Below are 24095 nucleotides of genomic sequence, written 5' to 3'. Positions count from 1 at the left end.
ATGTTTAAAACATACACAACAGAATGTGCACATATAAGAAAGTATATGCACTAAAAAGAGAGGACTTTCATCTCCAGACCACTGAAAGTCCCTTGGGAAAAAAAGAGAAAAGAGATGGAAAGAGAGGAAACAGGGTTAAGCTTTGAAGTTGTGTGCAGCACTCTTGGTATTTCAGGATCAATTTATTATCTGTGATTTCATTTCATTTGTGTTACTCCCTTTTTCCTCTGCATTAGGAGAACAACATAATTTGCTTTGATGTCTGATGCAGAAATATCATGGCTCTGCAGTGAAAATGTAAAGAATCTCTGGACTGGCACAAATCTAAATTATGTCCAGACTGGCTCAAAGTGGACGGTGGGACAAGTTAAAGTTTGAAACAAAGTGCTTATGGAAACACATGTTATGAATTATGATCTATTTGTTTGACTTGTGTGCTCTAAACAACAAAAAAGCAGACACGATCATGACCTTAAAGGGATACTTCACTCAAGATCGAAAATTCTGGCATCATTTACAATATGCACTCTCATGTCATTTCAAACAAGTCTGACTTTCATCTTCTGCTAAATTTGGTTTATACTATAAAACAACAACAACAACAAAAAAGTACAGCATTGGACCTCACTGACTTTCATTGTATATTATACAATGAAACAAATGCATTTCCAGTAACTGAATAACTATACATAAACATGACTATCATAATTAGAGATATTAGAATGTCACAAGGTTTTCATCAAAAATGTAATCTTTTAATAAATCACAGACCGAATTATGAATAATTAAATGTACTAAAACAGTCAAAATAACAATAGTCAGAAGTTTCACAATTATGTCAATGTTTAAAATGAGCAAAATGATACATTCAAATGCAAGACCGGTAAATATATACAAAAAAAAAAAAAAAAAAAAAAAAATTTTTATATATATATATATATATAGACATATATATATATATATATATTGCTCAATGGAGGCCCAGACAAGCCTATTATGCTGCTTTTGACCTTCTGTTACTGAATCAATAAAAATCTGATCATTCACCTGATTAGATTGAGGTGATCTTCACAGCCGTCTGTGCTGTGCTGCTGTGATCTCCCTCACATAAAGTGTACAAAGCAAACTGATGTTCGATCTAACCACCAATGAAGCCCCACATTATACTGCGGTATTGGCTGCACAAAAGCTGAAAGCTACCATTAGGGGTAAAGTGGATATTCATTTGTGCCACCACGCAGTGGACACGAAGGCCATATTTGTTGGCCTTCAATATAACAAATATTTGTGTTGCCATGGTAATCTTGACTTTGTCTCTTCCTTTCTATCCGGCTGATTAACACCTTCAAGGTCATTTCTAATCAAAGACATGTAGAACACGGTGGAATGTATCAGATATTCCTTTGATATTAATTGATGTACATTCAGAAGCTTCCAGTCTTGCAAATTGTAAATACTATTCCGAGTTTCACATTGTGAGCACTAAAATATTTAAATACAGTATATAGAAAACTACTTCTTATTAATTAACAGAAATATCATCCCTAGACCAACTGCTTGAATAAAATTAAGCATCAAATGATTGAGAATAACTGAAAAGTCAAAGCAAGTGAAAATGCCTGTGTCAAGCTTGGTATTACTTTTGTTCTTAGAGTATTCCAAAACTCTCTTGACTGTGCTATATCTGACACACGTGCAACTCTGAGATGCTTCTTAATGAGTCGTGAGTGTAAATGGGGACTTCACGGAAACCCTATTTACATATCACTACAAAAACACCAATATCTTCCCCCAAAGACTTCTCAAGTACCGCAGTAAAACATCAGCTTACACAAAAACTAGAGCTGTTATATTAACTGCTACCTTGAAGTGCTAGATGTGCGAGACATTTTCAGGTTTCAATTTAAAACCTTAATTACAGTAATAGAAAGAACCATGATTTTGTTTGAGACCAGAAAAGACAGATTTTGCACACAATAAACTTCAATAGCAGTAAGCCGAATTATAGCATACATTTTTATTTAGTTGAGTTTTTGTAGCAAATAAGAGTTCACACCTTATTAATTGCATAATAATACTCTTCAGCTGAGTTTTTTTTTCTGCCAGACTGACATGTGAACGCTTATTGTATTTGCGCATATGTGCGACAATTTGTCACATACTGTATGTAGCATGTAGTGTATTACAAATATCAGAAAGGAAGGTCTGGTGAAAAGGCTTGAATCTGTGAACTTATTGGAGAAACCTCTTCCTATTTCTACACCTGCAAGATGAGATTCAACAGCAGATCCCTTCCTTGACATTATTATATGCTAATGTTTATTTTCACTAATCAATTTCTACACTCTTGTTGGGTTGGGGGAGGGAGAGATGGGAAGAGAAAGAGAAAGTCGAGAGACTGAAATGGAGAAAGAGCCTGGGTAGGCTCTTCAAGGTTGTGTTCACATACAAAACGTCCCTAGGTTACGTATGTAACCCTAGTTCCTCGAGGGAACGAGACGCTGCGTCGTAGCGCTTTTGGGGAACGCCTTTGGCAAGAACAACTCTGAATATCGTGTGCAATCAGTTCAATGGAAGAGCGTGACGTCACGGACGGGGTGACGTAGCGACCAGGAAGCTATAAAGGCACGTGCCACGCAGCTGGCCTCAGCTTCGAGTAGGGAAGCAAGCGCAGGCAGGGGTGCCGGGAGTATGGCTCGGCGACGCAGCGTCTCGTTCCCTCGAGGAACTAGGGTTACATACGTAACCTAGGGACGTTCCTCTTCGGGAACGAGACGCTGCGTCGTAGCGCTTTTGGGGAACGATGTGCCAACGCTGCCAGACTACCAAGGCCCTGCCTAGTGTGTATCCGAAGAGCACAGCTTAGGACGAGAGGACAGAAGAGCCAGGAGCGGCTCGCATATCGAGATTGTAAAATCTGGCGAATGTAGAGAGCGTGGACCACCCCGCAGCGTTGCAGATGTCCAAGAGGGACACACCTGCTAAAAAGGCCTTAGAGGCAGCCATACTCCGCGTAGAGTGAGCCTTGGCTCCCAAAAGAAGGGGAAGACCAGAGGACTCATAGGAGACGTTGATAGCCTCGACTATCCAACGACTAAGGGTCTGCTTAGAGGCAGGAGAACCCTTTTTAGGAGGACCATAGCATACAAGCTATTGGTCAGACTTTCTCCACAGGGCAGCTCTGTGGATGTATGCGTCCAATGCTCGCACTGGACACATACAATTTAGCTTCACCTGGTCTGGCTCCCGAAAGGGAGGAGGACAGAAGGCCTGCAGTACGACAGGTTGTGGTGTGACAGAGGGAACTTTAGGAATGTAACCCGCTCGAGGGTAAAGAAATGCTTTGGCCAAACCAGGGGCAAAGTCTAGATAGTTAGGGGCCACCGAGAGGGCCTGAAGATCTCCAACTCTCTTTAGAGAGGTAATAGCCAGTAATAGGGCAGTCTTAAGTGTCAGATGTCTGTCTGAGATTTCTTGAATTGGCTCGAATGGAGCTTTGCAGAGAGCCTCTAACACCACAACCAAATCCCATGGGGGAATACGGGACCGTACTGGAGGTCTCAGCCTCAGTGCACCTCGGAGGAAACGTGTAACTAGGGGGTGTCTACCCAGTGACTGGTCACCGAAAGGGACGTGGTAAGCAGCTATGGCCGCCACGTACACCTTTAAGGTGGAGTGGGTTAACCCCGCAGAGAGCCTAGCTTGTAAAAACTCCAGAACTGTACCAACTGGGCAGTTAACAGGGTCAAGGTGGCGATCTCTGCACCATGAAGTGAAGAGTTTCCACTTCAGGGCGTACAGTTTCCTCGTGGAGGGAGCTCTGGATTGGAGTAGGGTCTCAACAACCTCGGTTGAGAGACCAGCTGCTAACAGATGTGCCCCCTCAGGGGCCACACCCACAGCTTCCACAACTCCGGGCGAGGGTGAATTATTTTGCCCTGTGCCTGAGAGAGTAGATCTGTCCTGATCGGAATCTGCCATGGAGAGCCGTCGAGGAGAGAAATCAGATCTGCGAACCATACTCGGCCCGGCCAGAACGGGGCTACTAACAACAGACGGACCCCGTCCCGGCATACTCTCGCCAGAACTCCCGGGAGCAGAGCGATGGGGGGAAAGGCATACAGACGAAGCCTCGGCCAAGTCTGTGCCATGGCATCTAGTCCCAGTGGAGCTGGGTGAACTAGAGAGAACCAGAGGGGACATTGCGATGTCTCTCGAGTCGCGAAGAGGTCCACCTGAGCTTTGCCAAATATTTGCCATATCTCCTTCACCACCTCGGGATGAAGCATCCATTCCCCGGGCCTCGGCCCCTGTCTCGACAGCATGTCTGCTCCCACATTCAATCACCCAGGAATATACACTGCTCTTAGCGAGAGGAGTTTGCCCTGGGACCACAGGAGGATCTGGTGCACCAGCTTGTACAAGGGGCGTGAACGCAGACCCCCCTGGTGATTGATATAAGAGACTACCGCTGTGTTGTCGGTGCGCACTAACACATGACAGCCTCTCAGGTCTGGGAGGAAATATTTTAAAGCTCGATATACTGCTAGCATTTCTAGACAATTGATGTGCCATATCAGATGGCGACCGCTCCACAGACCGCGGGCAGGGTGGCCACTCATGACCACACCCCAACCGGTGAGGGACGCATCTGTCGCTAGCGTTACACGGCGACCAAGAGCTCCCAACACCGGGCCCTGATTCAAGAACCAAGGTTTCTTCCATATGTCTAAGGCACGAAGGCATCGCCGCGTGACCTGAATAGTTCGGAAAGGATTTCCCCTCGGGGAAAACCCCTTGGTCTTGAGCCACCACTGAAGGGGCCTCATGTGCAGGAGACCAAAAGGTATCACGTTGGACGCAGCTGCCATGAGCCCTAACAGTCTCTGAAACTGCCTCACAGTGAGTGACTGGCCTTCTCTGACTCTCTTGACTGATGTGAGGATCGACTCGATCCGAGCAGGAGACATACGTGCCTGCATCGTGGTCGAATCCCATACTACGCCTAGATAGGTGGTTCTCTGAACTGGAGAAAGTACACTCTTCTTGGCATTCAGTCTCAAACCCAGCTCCCCCATATGGGCGAGAACGACACCTCGATGTCGAACCGCCATCTGCTCTGATTGAGCTAAAATCAACCAATCGTCGATATAATTTAGAATGCGGATGCCCTGCATACGGAGGGGTACCAGAGCCGCATCTACACATTTCGTGAACGTGCGGGGTGAGAGTGCAAGGCCGAAGGGAAGTACTCGATATTGATAAGCTTTGCCCCCGAAAGCGAACCTCAGAAACTTCCTGTGTTGTGGAAGGATGGATATGTGGAAGTATGCATCTTTGAGATCTATTGTGACAAACCAGTCCTCGGATCTGATTTGAGCTACAACCTGTTTGACAGTAAGCATTTTGAACTTCAGTAACATAACTGAGAGGTTTAACTGACGTAGGGCTAAGATCGGACGCAACCCCCCATCCTTCTTTGGAACTATGAAATACCGGCTGTAGAACCCGGATTCCCTGTCTAGAGGAGGGACCACCTCGATGGCCTCCTTCCTTAATAGGGTATTCACTTCTTGTTCCGTAACCAGAGCCTGCTGGGGGCCGACGACTGTCGGTGTAACCCCATTGAATCTCGGCGGTGGACGGCCTAATTGAATAGCATAGCCTCTTTCTACTGTGTGCAGGACCCATTGAGATACATTTGGCAGAAGTTTCCACGCTGCTCGAAAATGTACTAAGGGAATCAGTCTCTCGAGACTGATCTCTGGTGTAAGAGGCCCCCGAAGGGGAGGCGAGCTTCCCAGCTCCGCTACGCTCACGGGCGGAAATAACAGAGGGTACCAGGGAGAGGCGGGCACCGTATAACAAGGTGGATACCGCTCTGACCCCGTAGGGGCTACCTTCGAGGACCTCTTTGTCGAGGACTTCCTAGCTTCGATAACTGTACGAAGATCAGATTTTAATCTAGGAGCCCCCGACTCACTGCTTTTGAGCCTCACGGTATGAGGAGCCTGCTAGTGGCGTGAGTATCTCCCGTCCAGATAACCCACAAGAGCGACGAGGGAGGAAACTCTGGAACACCGCCGCCTGCTTACGGGCCTCCTGGAACCTGTCGACGACAGTATTGACTGTGTCGCCGAACAGGCCCGAGGCTTGGAGCGGGGCGTCCAGGAGGCAGAACCTGTCACGATCTTTTATTTGGGACAGGTTCAGCCATAAATGCCTCTCCGCGGCCACCAAGGCTGCCATAGACCGCCCAATCGCACGAGCGGTCTCTTTGGTGGCGCGGAGGGAGAGATCAGTGGTCCGTCTAAGCTCTGCAATATCGTCGGACTTGATCCCCTCTCCCTCGTCTACATCTCTCAGCAGGTCGGCCTGATATGCTTGAAGGACGGCCATGGTGTGAAGGCACGCCCCTGCCTGACCTGCTGCCACATAGCCCTTGCCCACTAACGCTGATGTTGTTCTTAATGCTTTTGTAGGCAAGGCCGGAGCCTTCAGAGACGATGCCGAACCGGGTGACAGATAGCCCGCAAGCGTCTGTTCGACCCGTGGCATCGCTCTATAACCGCGCTCATCGAGCCCTGTCACGTTTCCATAGTATTGTGAATCAGGGCCAAAGAGACAGGTGGAATATGGGTGTTTCCACGACCTCGCTATTTCGTCATGGAGGTCGGGAAAAAAGGGAAGGCTCCGGGCTGGAGGTGGTTGTCTGGGCCTGAGATACCGCTCATCGAGTTTACTTCTCTGCGGTTCATGTTTTTTTCTGTGGGGGCCAGTCTATTTTTAACTTCTCGACTGCGCGAGTAACCACCTCCAGCAGCTCCTCATACTGGGGCGAAAGGGGTGGCGAATCCCTACCAACTGTCTCCACATCCACCTCATCAGACGAAGAGAGGTGGAGTGTCGACCCCTCGCCCTGGGGGGAAGAAACCGACGAGCGTGCTTCCGATCCCAGGGTTTGGGCACCTGATCTAGCAGATGGGGAAGGAGATAAGGACTGGCCCCGTCTCCATTCCCTCTGCCAGATCCACCTGCGAACCCCACGAGTGCAGCAGCCGCTCTGCCTCAGCAGAAGCGGGGCCAGAGCCGCGGGGAACGCTGGCGAAGGCTCCCTCCTCGAAGAGAGCTCCCTCGAGAGCTGACTCAGCGTGCTTCGACCCCAGGCAAACCACGCATAAATCATGTGTGTCTCCAGCCGTGATGTAGCGCTGGCATGGAGGAACACACAGTTTATAGCGCGATTTGGTTTCGCCCTTCAAATGTCTAGTCTTTGCTTTGGACTTGGACTGAACTGGACAGACAACAGTAAATAAGACTTACAAGACAGACTTATGAAAATGCACACACAGAGCGCTTGCTGAAAGACGCGAAGCTGAGGCCAGCTGCGTGGCACGTGCCTTTATAGCTTCCTGGTCGCTACGTCACCACGTCCGTGACATCACGCTCTTCCATTGAACTGATTGCCCACGATATTCAGAGTTGTTCTTGCCAAAGGCGTTCCCCAAAAGCGCTACGACGCAGCTCGAGTTCCCGAAGAGGAACTCTGAACACTCTGTCTTTGTCAAAGGTGATGTTTCACCAAAAATGCATTTTTACTCTAAAAACTAATTTAACACATTTGTGCATGTATGTTAAGTCTTTTATGCATTTACATGTTGAAATATTATAACAACCATTAATAATTCGACTTTTCACGTTTCAGTTAATTTTGCTCTCTGTATTCTTTTTCTGTCCATTTTTTACTATTGTATTTATGGTTGAACTATCCCTTGTAACCTGCCAGGCTCCGATTCTACAAATGAAATGAAATTAGCATTTAAATAGCCTACCTAGTTAAATTAAGGTGAACTTACTGAAAGAAAATAAGCAGACAAGATTTACAAGCCTTTCACTAAGGGTGCTTTCATACCTTTTCCGTTGTTTCGGAACCTTCCCCCCTTAGCTCGGTTCGTTTGGGCATATGTGAACACCGCAATTGCGCTCAAAACAATCGGTCTGAGATTGCCTGAAGGACGTGGCCTGGCTCGATTGAAAACGATCTCTGGAGTGGTTCAGTTGTAGTGAGAAAGCAATCCAATTCCAACAAACCAGGCTATATCCAATGTATGATGGGTAATTACATACGTTTTGTGAAAAGCAGTAGACCGTCCTGGCATCCCAATATGCATACTATCCATCCTAAATTCATACTATCCACCCTATCTGCCCTAAGTAGTGTTGAAAATTACTAATATCACATAGAATTTAGGATGGACAGTATGCACATTGGGTTGAAGGCACTATCTGTGGGTGAGCACATATTCACCATTAAAAACTTAAGTGCTCCTTTTCATTTTATAATGGTGTCTTATTGCTCTTCTTCATAGCAGCTGTTAGGTACATTTTAAAAATGTTTTCCCAATGAATCCTGGACTCCTGTTCAAAATGATAAATTAATAAAATGACAGCTACAAAAAAAAAACTAAACAAATAAAAACAAACAATAACCCCTCAAAGCGGAATTCTGGAAAATAAACTGTGGAACTTTGACCAGTCAAGTCAAGCCAAGTCACCTTTATTTATATAGCGCTTTAAACAAAATACATTGCGTCAAAACAACTGAACAACAAGTGAGACCAGTGAGAGGACAGTTTACTTGCATGTGACTTGTATTAACAATTTTGGTCCATTTAGAAACTGTGCCGTGTGGATGGGAATGGCAACAAGAATAAAAAGCAACATTGTAATAATTTTTATCCCTGTTTTAGAACAAAGCAATCAATCTACAGGTGTGAAATCACCCTTAGACTATTTTATGAAAAAAAGCATGTAGACATGCTTCATTTTCTCCATAAAAATGTATACACACACACACACAAATCAGGAAAATCGCACTTGAGATTCCTGCCTGTCATAGATGATTTTCTGCTTCTTCCTGCATTATCTGTTGAAGTGGTGCTTGGAGAATTCTCCTGCTAATGGCTGCATCCATGCATAAACAACCTGCAATAATTCCTGCCCCAATTTATTCACAAACTCTGTCAGATGTACCGTTTGACAGGATCTGCCTGCTGCTAATTTGAGAATAAAGTAGCCAACAACAGCAGGCTCATTCATACACATCCTTCCCTCTACCTGCTCCTGATGTAAGATGCCATCACAGCCCATCCCTCCTAGAACAGCTACTAAACAGTTATTTCAGCACTTTACGGATCTTCATACAAACACCATTGTCAAACGCATCTCTTTTCCTCTAAAATACTTCACTTGACCTTCCCAAATCATCCACAGTTTCTTGACAAGTGCATCCAATGCTCCATCTGACATCAAAATAAAACTAGAATCTTCAAATCTTCCAACTCTGACCCACTTGATAGCAATTGTTATTAAAGGGTATCATGCATTATAATTATTCATAATGTGCATTTTTAACACATATCTTGTTGTAAATAATTATAACCAAATTTAAAATGAATAAAATGAATAGATGAGTGTTATAATGTATTAACTGTGGTTACAATTATTTATGATATTGTACAACCCATTAAAAGGTGCATTGCAAGTCAAATTAATGCATTAAAACTTCTTTTATAATGCATTATACATAAAGGCTTTAGGTAAAGTGTTTTTCAATGGCTGAATGTTAACAAATTGAACCATATTTTCTGGTAAAAATGTTATCTGGATGCTTTTGGGCAGAAAAAAATGAACGGCTGGTTTTGGATGATGATGGACGGTTCTTTTTAAAGTACTCCTTCCATCACCTCTCTACACCTGGATTTCTCCCACACTTCCAACCAACTGCTAGGCAAAGACTGTGAGTTATCCTTAGGACTGTGCAACTGACATAGAGTGTTGGGGATTTAGTCGCTATGGAAACCCCTATCACTGCTGACGTGAGTTGGCAGAGTCACTGTCGCTATGACAACTGGGCCAGCTGACATACAGGTGGTCGGGGGCGGGTGATATCACCAGGTGTTGTGTGCCCCCCATGACCTCTGGCAGTGATAGGAGGAGGAAAAAAGGTCAGGCTTTTCCTTTTGCCTTTTATGAGCTATGTAGATCTCTTTCACGTTGCATTTCTCACATCCCAGTCATATTGCTCTCCCTATTTCCCATTCCCTTTTATTTTACATCCTTTGTGCATAGCCCTGTGTTTCTCCATCCCTTAAACACCACACCCATCATCTCTCTCTCTTTCTCTCTTTCTCTCTCTCTCTCTCTTTCTTTCTTTCTCTGTCTTTTAATCAGAGAAGGAGCTATAAAGAGGTTCATCTTTTAACAGGGAGCAAGATATGATATACTGGCCAGCAAATGAGTTCATTAAAACATTAATCAACACATTTATCAACTATCAGCTGAAAAAAGAAATCTTCCCCTTCCCTGCTTCCATCTCGCACGTATTTTTGTCTCTCTCTCTCCTTCACCTCTACCAGATTTCACAAATATTTAGTATAATAATATAAAAAAGAAAACACTGCCACCCTCTGTACTGCTATTGAGCATAGTAAAAAACCATACACTGTAAAAAAAAAAAAAAAACGTGATTTTAACGGTAAAAGACTGTAAAAATGCTACAGTAAAAACCTATTAATTTGTTAATGGAAAGTTCCTTTACTATATTGGACATTACATGTACTTTTATGGTAAAATACAGTTTTTGGAAGTAGAAAAAGAATGTACAATTTACGGTGAAAAAAAATTAAATGACATTCCCAGAAATCACTCCGTTATAATTTCACATTTAATGTTTTTTTTATTTTTTTATTTTGTTAATAACCATGTTTCTTCTTAGTTTTTTTTTTTCTTAATTCAATCAGTTGTACATTAGGGTTGTATGTTACATCTAATGTTGCGTTCAATATCCCAGATGAATCGCCTTCGATAACGAATGTGATATTGCATAGCTTGTCAGTGATCTACGGCTCTGTCTATTAAGTGGTGCTCCATTTGAAAGAAGGTAAAAGCGATTTAGCGCTAATCACAGAATCAGATTTACTGACTAGATGCGCATGATCATATCGTTAGATATATCGCCCAGCCCTAGTTGTGACATTTAGTTTAGGGACCCCTAGTGTTGTACATTCGACACAATGTCGGAGTGAACAACAGAAAGGGAACGTCTTGGTTACATATGGTAACCTGATTAAGGGATTGGAGACGTTGTGTCTTTAAATTCTGCACACCCAATTTTATTGGCCTTTTCTCAAAGATGTCAAAGGTGTTTGGGCTCCAAAGAGTGACCCCTAGTGTCGTACACTCGACACATCTCCATTCCCTCCATCAGGGAACAAGGGTTACCATAGGTAAACAAGACGTTTCTTTCTGGATTTTATTTTTACAGTGTAGGTGCAAATATCAAAACAACAGAGCTCTACACACAGGAGCTATATATGACATTCAGACATCGCATCAATAATCAGGTCTTCATTTTAATTGTTGCATGTGCCCACATGAGGTGTGACCTGTGGAAGGCCTATTGATTCTCCCTGCTTATCTCTGTGACATTTCCTTACCTGAGCCTCCATCTACAACATCCACCACTGTCAAATCAGAACTCTAGCTAAGCATTTCTGTCATTACTTTAGAAGAGTGAGATTTCAGTCATCCGTGAGGTCCTATCCTATGACTTGATTGGCCCCCATGGGAAGACATTTCTTTTCTCTTTCTATTTATATATTTATTTAATAAAATTTTTCCTAGTTTCGTCATGCCCCTGTTAGAGTTTGCCTCCATGCCAGAAAATTAATATCCAGTCTCAGATGCCAGATCTTATCAGAAAATATCAGTTTTGTCTGGTAACAGAACAACTAGTCAGCAAAGTAGCCTAATACCCAAAACCTTTTAACAGCAAGTCTTGTCTAGTTGTTATAAACTAAGGTAGTGCTAAACGTCAAACAAAGGGCGAGATGAAGATATGGAACAAATAAGGAGTTTACTGATGAAGAAGGAGGACAAATACAATAGACTAGATTATATTTAGCATTAACACTTAGATCAAGTTACATCTACTGGGAACCATACAAACACATCAACAATCACGGACGAGGGAGAACGGAACAGACCGGGTATTTAAACACTCAGGAGGGTGATGAGGGAACTGGAAACAGGTGGGCAGAATCAATTAACCAAAACTAGGAAGGTGACCAAAAAAGGAAACAAAGTTCATGAACGTGACAGTTCGCCCCCTCCCGGAACCGTGTGTCCTCGCACCGGAAGAGGAATACCAGCGGAGGGAGGGTGGAGGTTCTGGAGGCGGGCGAGGAGCAGGCCAAGAGCAGGTGATGAGGGAGCATGAAGGTAGGGACCAGGGTGTAGTGGATGGAGGGAGGAGCCCGGAGCAGGAGGAGTCAGATGTTCCACCAGAGACCAGCCAGGACGTAGATTCATGGTGGAGTTGACGGTGGGAGGAGCCATGGTGAAGGAGGGGTCGACGACACCAGGGGGCCGACAGGCGGAGACTGTACCGGTGGGTGAGGAGCCCAAGATGGAGCAGCACAGCCGCAGAGCCAGGGTGACGTCGAGGATCCGGAGGGCCTAGGTGGAGCAGAAGGCTCAGGCGACCAAGGCAGAGGGGGGGTCCTGGCAGACCGCTGTGGAGCCGGAGCGACCGAGGATGGAGGTGGAACCGGAGGGAAGGAGGAGCCTGACAGAGCCGGAGGGATGGAGTGACGAGGTTGGAACCAGAGGAGTGGAGTCCCGAGGCGTCGGATGGTCGAAGACTGACCAAGGTGGAGCCGGAGGGACGAGGGAGCCCGGTGGAGCAGGTGGGATGCCAGGCCACGGTGGAGACGAGGGAGCTAAGAGCCAAGGCGGAGCCGCTGGGTCGAAGGACCGAGGAGGAGTCCAGGGCTTGGAGGCTGGAGGAGGAGACAGGGCCTTAACGCGCCAAGGCGGACCTGGAGACTTGCAGTCCAGCGGCGAACCTGACTGGCACCAGCAGGGATGACGAGGAACTGGCTGGTCTAGGAGGAGGAAAGAGAGGAAGGATGGGAGGAAGGACAGGAGGATCAGGGCTGGACAGAACCAGCGAAAGTGGAGCAGAGGGACCGGCAGGTCCAGGAGGAGGTGGGAGAGGGAGGCCGGGAGGGAACACAGGAGACACAGAAGATTCAAAGCTGGGCGGAACCAGCGTAGACACAGAAGATTCAGAGCTGGGCGGAACCAGCGGACACACAGGAAACTCAGAGCTGGGTGGAACCAGCGGACACACAGGAAACTCAGGGCTGGGCGGAACCAGCGGAGACACAGGAAACTCAGAGCTGGGCGGAACCAGCGGAGACACAGAAGATTCAGAGCTGGGCAGAACCAGCGGAGACACAGAAGATTCAGAGCTGGGCGGAACCAGCGGAGAGACAGAAGATTCAGAGCTGGGCAGAACCAGCGGAGAAACAGAAAACTCAGTGCTGGGTGGAACCAGCGGAGAAACAGAAAACTCAGGGCTGGGCGGAACCAGCAGAGAAACAGAAAATTCAGGGCTGGGTGGAACCAGCGGAGAAACTGATAATTCAGGGCTGGGCGGAACCAGCGGAGAAACAGGAAAATTAGGGATTACCTCCATAGACCAGTCTATAAGATCCAGAAGTTGCTCCATGTTTTCCGAGACCGGATACAGCTCACCCTCAGTCGCAGGAGTGTGGGCAGGGCTTTCCTCCACGCCTTCGATCTCCACGAGGACTCCCACGATGCACGGTGTTGCCGGCTCACACACCTGGTCAGTCGTGCTCTCAAGGTCCTGCTCACTGTCCATGAATGGCTCGGGCTCTGTGGCTGCGGTGGGCTCTGGCTCCGTGCGGCGGGATGGTGGCTGGCTGGTCTCTGGGTCGGGAGTGGGGCTGGAAATATCCTCTTCGGCGGTGCTGACGGTCCATGAAGATCCGTTTTTCTCCAGCACCCACTCCACAAAAGCGGCAAAATCCACTCGGGGACCATTCGCTGGCAGGCGCGCCTTTCTCTGCTCGCTCAGGCCGGTATACAAAAAGTTAGAGAGCGAGCGGTCGGGGAAGTGAGTAAAGCACGCCAGATCTAAAAAGTCCCTTGTGTGGTCCTCCAGCGAACGGTCAAGTTGCTCCAGGCATAGGAGACGGACTGCTGGGATGGCCATTCCGGGAGAGGAGAAAAAATATATAAAAAAACCAAAAAGAAAGAAAAACGCCGCTAAATTAACTCAACTGTTTAGGTCCGTGATTCTGTTATAAACTAAGGTAGTGCTAAACGTCAAACAAAGGGTGAGATGAAGATATGGAACAAATAAGGAGTTTACTGATGAAGAAGGAGGACAAAGACAATAGACTAGATTACATTTAGCATTAACACTTAGATCAAGTTACATCTACTGGGAACCATACAAACATGCAAACACATCAACAATCAATAAATATTTAAACACTCAGGAGGGTGATGAGGGAACTGGAAACAGGTGGGAAGAATCAATTAACCAAAACTAGGAAGGTGACCAAAAAAGGAAACAGAAAGTTCATGAACGTGACACTAGTAGCCAAAACGAGTCAGCCAAGTAGTTGTCTGAGAAAAGCCAGTAAAGAGCAGAAGCAGGAGATGAGGTGAGGTGATGATGATAAAAAAAAGCAGTTTATTGAATAGTCTTAGTCGCACATCTTTCAGTGCTCAGACTTTGTCTGACTAGCACAAATTCAACAAGTACTGTTAACTTATTCACGACAACATACCATAAAATTTGAATTTCCATTATTATTCCCTTGTATTTCTTATTCAAGAAGACAAACAGCCCTTGACACCCACAGTCATAAGATTAAACAACAATGGAAAAATAATAGAAGAACAATCTTTCTCTTTCCTTTCGGCTTGCTCCCTGTATCAGGGGTTGCCACAGCGGAATGATCAGCACAACCGATTTGGCACATGTTTTACGCTGGATGCGTATGATTTTTTTTTTTTTTTAATGATTACATTATTAAATGGAATAATAAAAATGATTAAATGATTATAAATAATTATAAATGAATGAATGAATGAATGAAAAATAAAAGAAATAAAGTGAAACACAACACAAATGTATGATTGCTCTCTTGAAGCAAAATACACAGCTTGCATTTGAGGATCCGCAGATCCTTCACTCCTTTATGATCTGCTTATGATCCTTTTCCTTTTTCCTGCAAGTACATCCATCTTTTTCTCCTTATGCCTTTCATAATCTGTGTCAATCCACCTACTCTCACACATTCCTGCTATATGAAACGCACACACAGCCGTTTGCACAGCTCTGCGTGGCTTTTTATTTTATTCAGCGCTATCTGAATACATTCAGACAGCTAGGATAATTTCTCTTTCCTTTCCAGCTGAGAGTCCTGCACCCCCACCGACCCCTGCAGAGCAGTCATGATTAAGGCTAATTACCAACAAAATGGGCCAAGATGACAAACTTTAGACAGCGGCCCTGCACCCGTACAACATGGTGAAAATGACTATCAGAGTTGTGTGAGCAGAGAGAAAGAGAGGGACAAAAAAGGGTAGTATTATCTTCATAGTGCTGTAATGAGAGCTCTGGGTTCAAGTAGTTACTTGCACTTCATTACATCGTCAATTACTCTTAATATTTTATAAATTACATGATGTGTTGTCAGTTGGTGATGCTAAATGTATGCACTCATGAACAGTTTGCAAAGTTCTGACCAGTAAAACATAAAAGCTGTTTCATGACCCTGTCAAATTCAAATAATAATTTTAATGACAATTATTACTACCAACCCAGCAGTTGAATGAAAGGATAATGGACAAGCTGGAAGAAGTGCAGCTTGTTTTGCGATGTATTCTCCTCTTTGCTTGTTTGTGGCAGGTCTTATGCTCACATTCTCTATTGGAAAGCTCATTTAGACCAGGTTCATAAAGGCTACCGGCACATCAATACCCTACTTGATTACATTCTCACCTCCGCTGAGAGGCCTCAATGAATATTTATAAATTTGTATGCATGCGCACCCTCCCCTTTTATCACATCCGTCCACTGCCCCTCAAAACCTTCTTCACTTAATTTCTTTATGAATATTAAAGGCTGCATTATGTCAGTTCACAGACTGACAGCACTTGAGCTAATCCAGTTATTGTCTCAGCGAGATGGCTGCATCTCTTGCTTAATGTGTCAAAAAACATGCATCCTTTTATTTATTTATTTTTTCCCTCTCTCTATTGTTGTGTTTGTCTTATGTTGGCATGGAGACAACCCTAAGTGGATCGGAAAACAATTTGTGGAGGTGGGAGGATGGGTTATCAAAGTGCTGCTTTCAATAAGAATATGCTTGACGTTAATTCTTGGCAAACAATCAATGCTTGGGTTTTCATGTAATGGGAGCATCGTGGCAAGCGGTGCAGGGAAAGAAACTTGAAAATTAAAAACATCTATCTCAATGATTGTCCAAAGTCACAAAAAACCAAGAAAATGTTCACATTTTTGCTTTCTGCAAAACACTTAACGTCATGTGATATGGATGATTAAAACACATAATTTTAATGTAAATACTGTTGATGAATGCACCTTATTTTCAGTGTAGAGCGGTCGTTTATGTGTGCAAAGTTTATAATCTCTACAAAAATACAGTAGTCCATTATGCTGCTTGATATTAAAAACTGTTTTGTTATAACAGTTTTTTTTATCTATTATTGTAATCATAAACACACTAGGTCGTAGTGAAAATAGGTTTGTCCTTCTAGTTATTTACATAGCTTGTTTCCAAATCTCTAATAAAACTGCCCTTGTATAGTATGAATATGATTGGGTTTGTAAAAAAAGTCCTATGTTCCACTATTCTAAGTCACTTTGGATAAAAGCATCTGCTAAATGCACAGATTAAAATATACATAGTAGCTAATGAATCTGAAGTCTAGCAGATTCAAAGGAAATCTAAAAAAAAATAAGACAATCACTAAATAATTCCATGTCTCCACTAACATATGGGTTTATACAGAGCAGTGCTATGATTTATGAAAATAAAACAACAGCAATCCCATAATATCCTCAATCATTTTCAAATATACTGAATGGATTCTCTGTGAAATTCTCTGAAAAATCAGTGTCAGTGACAACTAAATTATGTTAAAACAGGAGGCAAGTTTAAATGGTCAATCATATTCACCAGAAAGATCATGGTGGTTGACCAATTTTACCAAGTGTTGAACAAAAAGGCTATGACAGTTTGCCAGTAAGACCTGCCCTATCCAGATTGCTAATTATTTTATCCCTATGTTTTTTTTCATATAAGGTAAAATGTCTATTGATTTTATACAAAAAAAGTTTCATCATAAGATACTAGTTTAATAAATGTTAATTCACTGAAGCCAGCATGAAATAATAATCAAAAATTTAATATTCATAACACCTCTAATATCCATAAAACATACTTTTTTACTCTACCAGTGGTCTAACATGGAAATGTTGCAACAATGCAGGTTTTAAGTAGTGCTCAGACTTAAGGGCAGGTGGTCAGTGGGTATGAGGTCAAATGTCCCAGCATAAGTACAGTCTCATTCGCTTAGTGATCCCTTAAATTCTTAGGACAATGCAAGGATGTCCTCTCTGATTATTATACCAAACAAAAGCAAAGTTTTAACATTTTCAATCGAAGATATTAAACTACCACTCTGGTATATACCTATGCAGTATTATTTATGTTTTAAAGGGTTTTATGTTTCATGCAGAACAGCACTTTTAATCATTTTAGTTTAAAGTATCCAGTGAAATTGCCAAATGTCTATGTGTTAAGCAATAGTCTCTAAACAACTCTTTCCATGTATTTGATTGAGATAACTAGTAATAACCATCTGTCCCTCCATCCTCTCTGTCTCTCTGTCTCTCTCTCTCTCTCTCTTTGTTTTGTGGCTGTTTTGATTGATAGAGTATATTTGGCATGTTGCCTCTGCAGCAGACAGTGAATTGAATCAGTGACATAGAAAGCCGCTTAGCTCTATTTAATGGCAATCACAGACACACACACACACACACACACACACACACACAAAGTGGGATATAAATATATACCAAATAATCATAGATAGAGGTTTAATAATGTAACCCCATTCCTTTGAATGTAAGACTTGTAAATTCTTTAAGGAGGCAATAGTTATATTAAGTCGAAAAATAAATACAATTTAGGATTTGGCTTTTGTAGTTCTATCTAATCTAATAATTCACAAGAATAGAGCAGGCTAATAAGAGAGTAAATGTTATAGTAACACCATGCATTTTTGGATATGCTCCACAAGGCTCCAGACTAATTTTACCCACTGGTCACTCTTTTGTGACTAACTTTATCAGATGGTCATACAGCCACATGATTTGGTCGCAATACTTTAATTTTAATATTATTATTTATTTATTTTTGGGTCAAAGTCTGGAGCCCTGCACCACAATAATAGTATTTTTGGGAATAACACATAAATGCCATAGCATACAGAATGAATACAGCAACCACAAGAGATTTTACATCAGATGCTGTTCGCAAAAATCTTAGTGAACCAACTACAATGATAACAGGACTTCAATCCTGGAACTTAATCTTTCAAGTCGGTCATAAGCCTTTTTCCTATCAGGTGACTGCTAGTCATAACATATGGTTTTGCCTTGACCTGTAATCGCTCACTACAAATGTAGTATAAAGTCTCCAATCCATAATTTGAAGTTTTCTTTCAAATGAACTGCCTTAATGGGCACCAGATTTTTTTTTTTTTTTATATCTTCTTTTGTGCTCAAGAAAAGGAAGAAATTCATAGAGATTTGGAATACCTTGAGGGTGAGAGCACATGACATAATCTTTATTTTTGATTGAACTATCCCTTTAATGCTGGTGGTGCTATTGCTAATCCATGATATTTCATTCTAGAGTTTAATATAAAAAACATCTATAAAAGAATGCTAAGTTAAGGGACAGATTCTGCAAGTAAAACACATTCAATATGGGGTTGCACTCTGGGAAAGGAGGATGTCATCATTGGAGGGAGGGAGAGGGGAGAGAAAGAAGACTCCTTTCCTCTGACTTACATCACTCAGTCCAGCCTCAAGAATCCGCAGACCACTCTCCTTCTCCAGCTGTCCTTTCTGCTCAACTGTTAAAGAGAAAAAAGGGTGAATGAGTGAGAACACATCAGAAGCTATAGCATGTCATCAGTGCTGAGATGGATGTGTGTGACAGGTGTGTATGAGCTCATTTGAATGGGCATTAGGGAGTCTGTTATGTAAAAAATGATTTTCCATATTTGAAAAGATGTTCCAGAAATGTATTTGTTTTGGATAAATAAAATCTGAATACTGAAAAATATATGAAATGACAAATTTTTGCAAGCAACAGTTAAGATTGTGTGACGACTAGGCTTGCCGCGATAGATGGTCTTGACGGTCTTACTTGTTTAAAGCCACAACACCGGTTACAACACTTTCCTACCGATTTTTTTAAAGTATGCGTTTTTTTTCATAAAATATTTATTTGAATTAAGTAAAATGTTTAAAAGATAGCATACACTATAATTAAAAACTGAATGCAGCTAAATGCTGCTTGCCAAGAAAGTCACATCACAGATTAGCATAACCATGTCATCTCTTCTCCCTGTGTCTTATTTAAGATGACACACTGGCCCCATCGGAAGAGGATGGACAACTGACAGCCAACCTGAGAGCCGGAATCATATCTACAGTATTTTAAGGGATTCACACACCGGACGAGAAGCGCAGCGCCATGTCTTTAAAATTCAAACCCATTGTTTTCTATGTGTATGCACATTGACGGCGACATTCTGGGTCTGTCCGCGCGCCCAGCTATGACTCAGGACGCTGTTGAAATTCCTGCCGTGCCACGGAGAGTCATCTGAATAGTTTTATATTATATTAGCTGAAAATTGAGCTTGTGTGTATAGAATTTGCGCATCCGGTGTGCGATACCTCAACGCGGCGCAGAACTTCTCATCTTCCCAACACAAAAGAAAAAAAGCACTGTTAATAAATGCCAATTTAGTGTTCCAGCTTCTTAAAAGTGAGGAAAAGATGACCCCCCCCCCCCACACCACGGTGATACCGGTATTATCGGTGTTGTCACACATCGATTAACCGGTGGGAAATTTTCCTCACCGTGGCAACCCTAGTGAAGACAATGGAAAATGATGATAAGGTGAGTAAAATGCCCTTCCGGACTATTAGCACTAAGAAAAGATTTTAATATATTTGGGGATTTAAAAGTATATTGCTCCAGAAAAATACACCAAGTAAAATATGTTTGAGCCTGAAACCTGCAAGCACAAACATTTATCCTACTGTTTGAATCTGGTACCAGTGGTAAAACAGAGCACTGTGTGGCTGCTTCTGCAGTTTTTTTCAGTATGTGACTTTTGTCTCGGTTATGTATATAACCCTCATTACCAGAAGGAGGGAATGGAGACGTTGCATCAGTGACCGACAAATTGGGGGTCTCACTAGCGAGACGAATTGCCTTTGAGTGTTAACAAAACAAAACAATGAATGTTGGCATGATAAATTTGCATCTTGCACCCCGCCCTGCAGTGTGGGTATATAAGGTACATAAGTGACCGAGACACAGGCTCTAAACATAGATTATAGAATCTTGCAAACGTGTCAGGTGTAGCCCAGCCGGCAGCTCTACAGATATCTGCTATCAAGGCACCCCATGCCAACACCCAAGAGGAAGCCTCTTGTAGAGTGTGCTCTCACTCCAAGGGGGCACGGTAAGTGATGGGCCTGATATGCTGAGACTATAGCCTCCACTATCCAGTGGGCAAGTCTTTGTTTGGAGACAGTTTTTCCCTTCTGCTGTCTTCCAAAGCAGACAAAGATCTGGTTTGAGGTCCTGAATCTCTGCGTGCAGTCCATGTAAATGCGCAAGGTGTGAATGGGACAGAGCAGAGCGACGGCTGGGTTTACCTCCTCCCGGGGCAGAGCTTGCAAGTTCACCACCTGATCCCTAAAAGGTGTGGTGGGAACTTTGGGCACATATCCAGGCCAGGTCTCAGGACAAAGTGAGAGTTGGCTGGCCTGAATTCAAGGCATGTATCTGACCCTCTTGACCAAAGCCAATGCAGTGAGGAGCATTGTATTTAGCGACAGAAACTTAAGCTCAACTGACTGCAGAGGCTCGAAGGGCTCCTGCTTCAAGGCCGTCAGGACCAAGGGGAGATCCCAAAACGGTACCAGGTGAGGGTGCAGAGGGTTCAGCCTCCTTGCCCCCCTAAGGAACCTGATGACCAGGTACTGCTTCCCAACGGAATTGCTGTCTACTGCATCGTGATGTGCGGCAATAGCGGCAACATAGAATTTGAGGGTGGAGGGAGACAGCATTCGCTCCAGCTTGCAAAAAGGAAAGCACAACCACGATCAGGGAGATCCTTCCTCCAAAAGAATAATGCCAAGGTGGGGCTGTCGCAAGGAGCATGGCCGGTATGGCGCTACTAAGAGGACATGTTCCTCGTGCTCCCTGACCTTGCACTTGAAAACTGGTCTACCTGAGCATCCCCGAAGCACCTCCAGATCACATGGACTTTCTCAGGGTGGAGTCGCCATTCTCCTGGAAGGCAGGGCTGTCGTGAGAGCTTGCTGGCTGAACGATTGGGCTCCGCTCGGAACTTGATTGGTACAAAGTGACCGCAGATGCTTCTGACTTCAAAGGAGGAGATGCCGGGCAGGTTGCAACATGCAACGGGAGCGTAGACCACCCTGGTGGTTGATGTATGCAATGGTCACAGTGTTGTCCATGCAGACCAGTAAGTGCTTGTCGCGTAGCCTCGATCTGAAGCAGCACAGAGCAAGCCATACTGCAAGCAACTCGAGGCAATTGATATGCCACTGCAGGTGAGGCCCTGTCCAGGTGCCTGATGCTGCATGTCCGTTGTACATGGCACCCCAGCAGATAGCAGAGGCAACTGCTGAGACAACAACATGCCTGGACACTTGCCCTAGGGGGACCCCTGAGGGCAGAAAAGCGAGGCCCAACTAGGGGCTGAAGGTTTTGTGGCAGAACGGGGTCACTAAGATATGGTGCATGCTGCATTTCCATGCCCACCTCGAGACTTGATCATGAAGCTAACGCTGAAGCGGTCTCATATGAAGCAATGAGTGGCGTGACAGCAGCATCGGATGCCATATGCCCCAGAAGCCTCTGAAACAGTTTCAGTGAAACCGTCCTCCTGCCCCAGAATGATTCCAGGCAGTTCAGCATGGACTGAGCATGCTCTATCGAGAGACATGCTGTCAGATTGACCGAGTCCAACTCAATACCAAAGTAGTCCTCCTCTGGGCGGAGGGACTAGAACGGCGCATGGGACGTCTCCTCATTTAATAAAGAGGAGCTGTGATCACAACATCGCAATGGTCATATTCCCACAATGAGAACAGGACTCATCCCCGAACGCTGCCTCCGCGTGCTCGAGGCCCTGACATGCAATACAGTGATCGTGACTGTCAGACGGAGCCAATAAATCGACCACATCCAGAAACACGTGAGTGGAAAGACATCTTTAAAAAGACGCCCCGTCACTGGCAACTAGCAACCCCCGCTGACACCCCCAACCCCCAAAACTGTCTTGACAACACTGCTCAGGAAGCTGAAAGGCTCGGCTCCGAAGCGAAAAGCTGAATGTGCAACTGCACATGCTCTCCTTATATAACCGTGCTGTGGGGCGGGGTGCACAATGCAAATCTCGCACGCCAACATTCATTGGCTTGTTTTGTTAACACTCAAAGGCGATTCTTCTCTCTAGCGAGATCCCCAATTCGTCAGTCACTGACATAACGTTGAACGTGACTGACCAAAAGGGAACCAAAGATTACAGAGCTTTCGTATTAAATTAAAGGTCCATAAAATATGGCACATTGTATGGCACAAAAGTTGTGTCAGAGATATCTTTTTCTTTGATAACTTCTCAGAACACTAAAATCAGTAGTTTCATGCAATATTTAATCCTTCAACACATACATGAGTCATTTAGAGTGCTGCATCTGCGGCATGTCAGAAAAATTAAAGAAGCATGATGTGTTACCTGTACATATCAACCATTTCTTGGTCTGCAGTAATGTTAGTTTGCTTACAGCCCCAGAAAAGTAGTTGAAGTGATACTTAACTACTTAACATATTACAATTTGTTAATCTGTCACAGTGTGCTGTCTCACCACAACACAAACTGACAACATATGAGCCTGAAGGTCAGTAATTGTAAGATTTATCACAACTGAAAACCATGAAAATTTTATTTTAAAAATATATTGATAATTTACATTTGTTTGCTTGGTCAGTGGTCTTGTGAGTTTTGGTTCATTTGCAGTTGTAGGTTGGAAGCACATTTGAAATAACTAATAATTTGTTTAAGTGATATAGAACTGAAACAAAGTTATCAGACCTACAAATGTTTAACCAACACCCTTTCCCTTCAATGTTCTATGACTGTCTTAAACACATTATTCTGATGACTAGCTTAGAGATTTAAGCTGAATTTTTGCTCCTACAATATATCAACAAAAACATTATTTTTGAATCATGCCATGAAAACGTATTTTCTTTATTACAGCCAGCCTAGATAAATATGTGATAAATCAATTTTAGAATGTAACTTCTACTTTCCTAAGGATTCCTTTGATGTCATGAAGCTATTTTCATTAAGTGGCACCAAAAGCAGCAGTTTAAATGTTGAACTTCTACATTATAAAATTATTACTTTGTATTTATGATGTAAAAAAGTGAATAACTGAGAAAATAAAATACTGTAGATGCATACATAAAGATTACCTTTGCTATGTCTGGTTGTCAAAAAAATAAAATAAAAAATAGCACAATTAGTAGTTTTCACCAACAAATAGGCCATCAGACACGTTCATTACGAGAGGTGGGAATAATCTCAGTCAGTTACTGATCTAAATGTGTGAACAATTACCTGCGATGTTCTATAAGCCATGAAGAAACATACACTGAGAACACTCTGACGCTTATGTAATATGTGGATTGAAGCGTAATTTAGGATGATAAAAAAATGCATTAGTTAAAAAAAAGCTCAACATATAAGTTGAAACGCTTTTTCCTACTTTGATTCTCATGTAAGTTGTTCTTTTCAAGCACAGCTTTGATAGTGCATTTAGAGAGAGAGGGTGAATT

At 43.5% G+C, this 24095-nt stretch overlaps 1 protein-coding gene across 1 annotated transcript in view; it reads right to left on the bottom strand.

Annotated features, from left to right (window-relative positions):
• The window catches only part of LOC113106141 (receptor-type tyrosine-protein phosphatase N2), a 205298-nt gene that overhangs the window by 45287 nt on the left and 135916 nt on the right, over window positions 1-24095 (bottom strand). Inside the window, 1 exon segment of the mRNA XM_074559920.1 lies at window positions 18992-19056. Coding sequence (XP_074416021.1) covers window positions 18992-19056 — 65 coding nt within the window.

The sequence above is a fragment of the Carassius auratus genome, chromosome 7, assembly GCF_003368295.1.
Source record: "Carassius auratus strain Wakin chromosome 7, ASM336829v1, whole genome shotgun sequence".
In the NCBI taxonomy this organism is placed as follows: Eukaryota; Metazoa; Chordata; class Actinopteri; order Cypriniformes; family Cyprinidae; genus Carassius; species Carassius auratus.
This window is presented reverse-complemented; position numbering and strand designations above follow the sequence as displayed.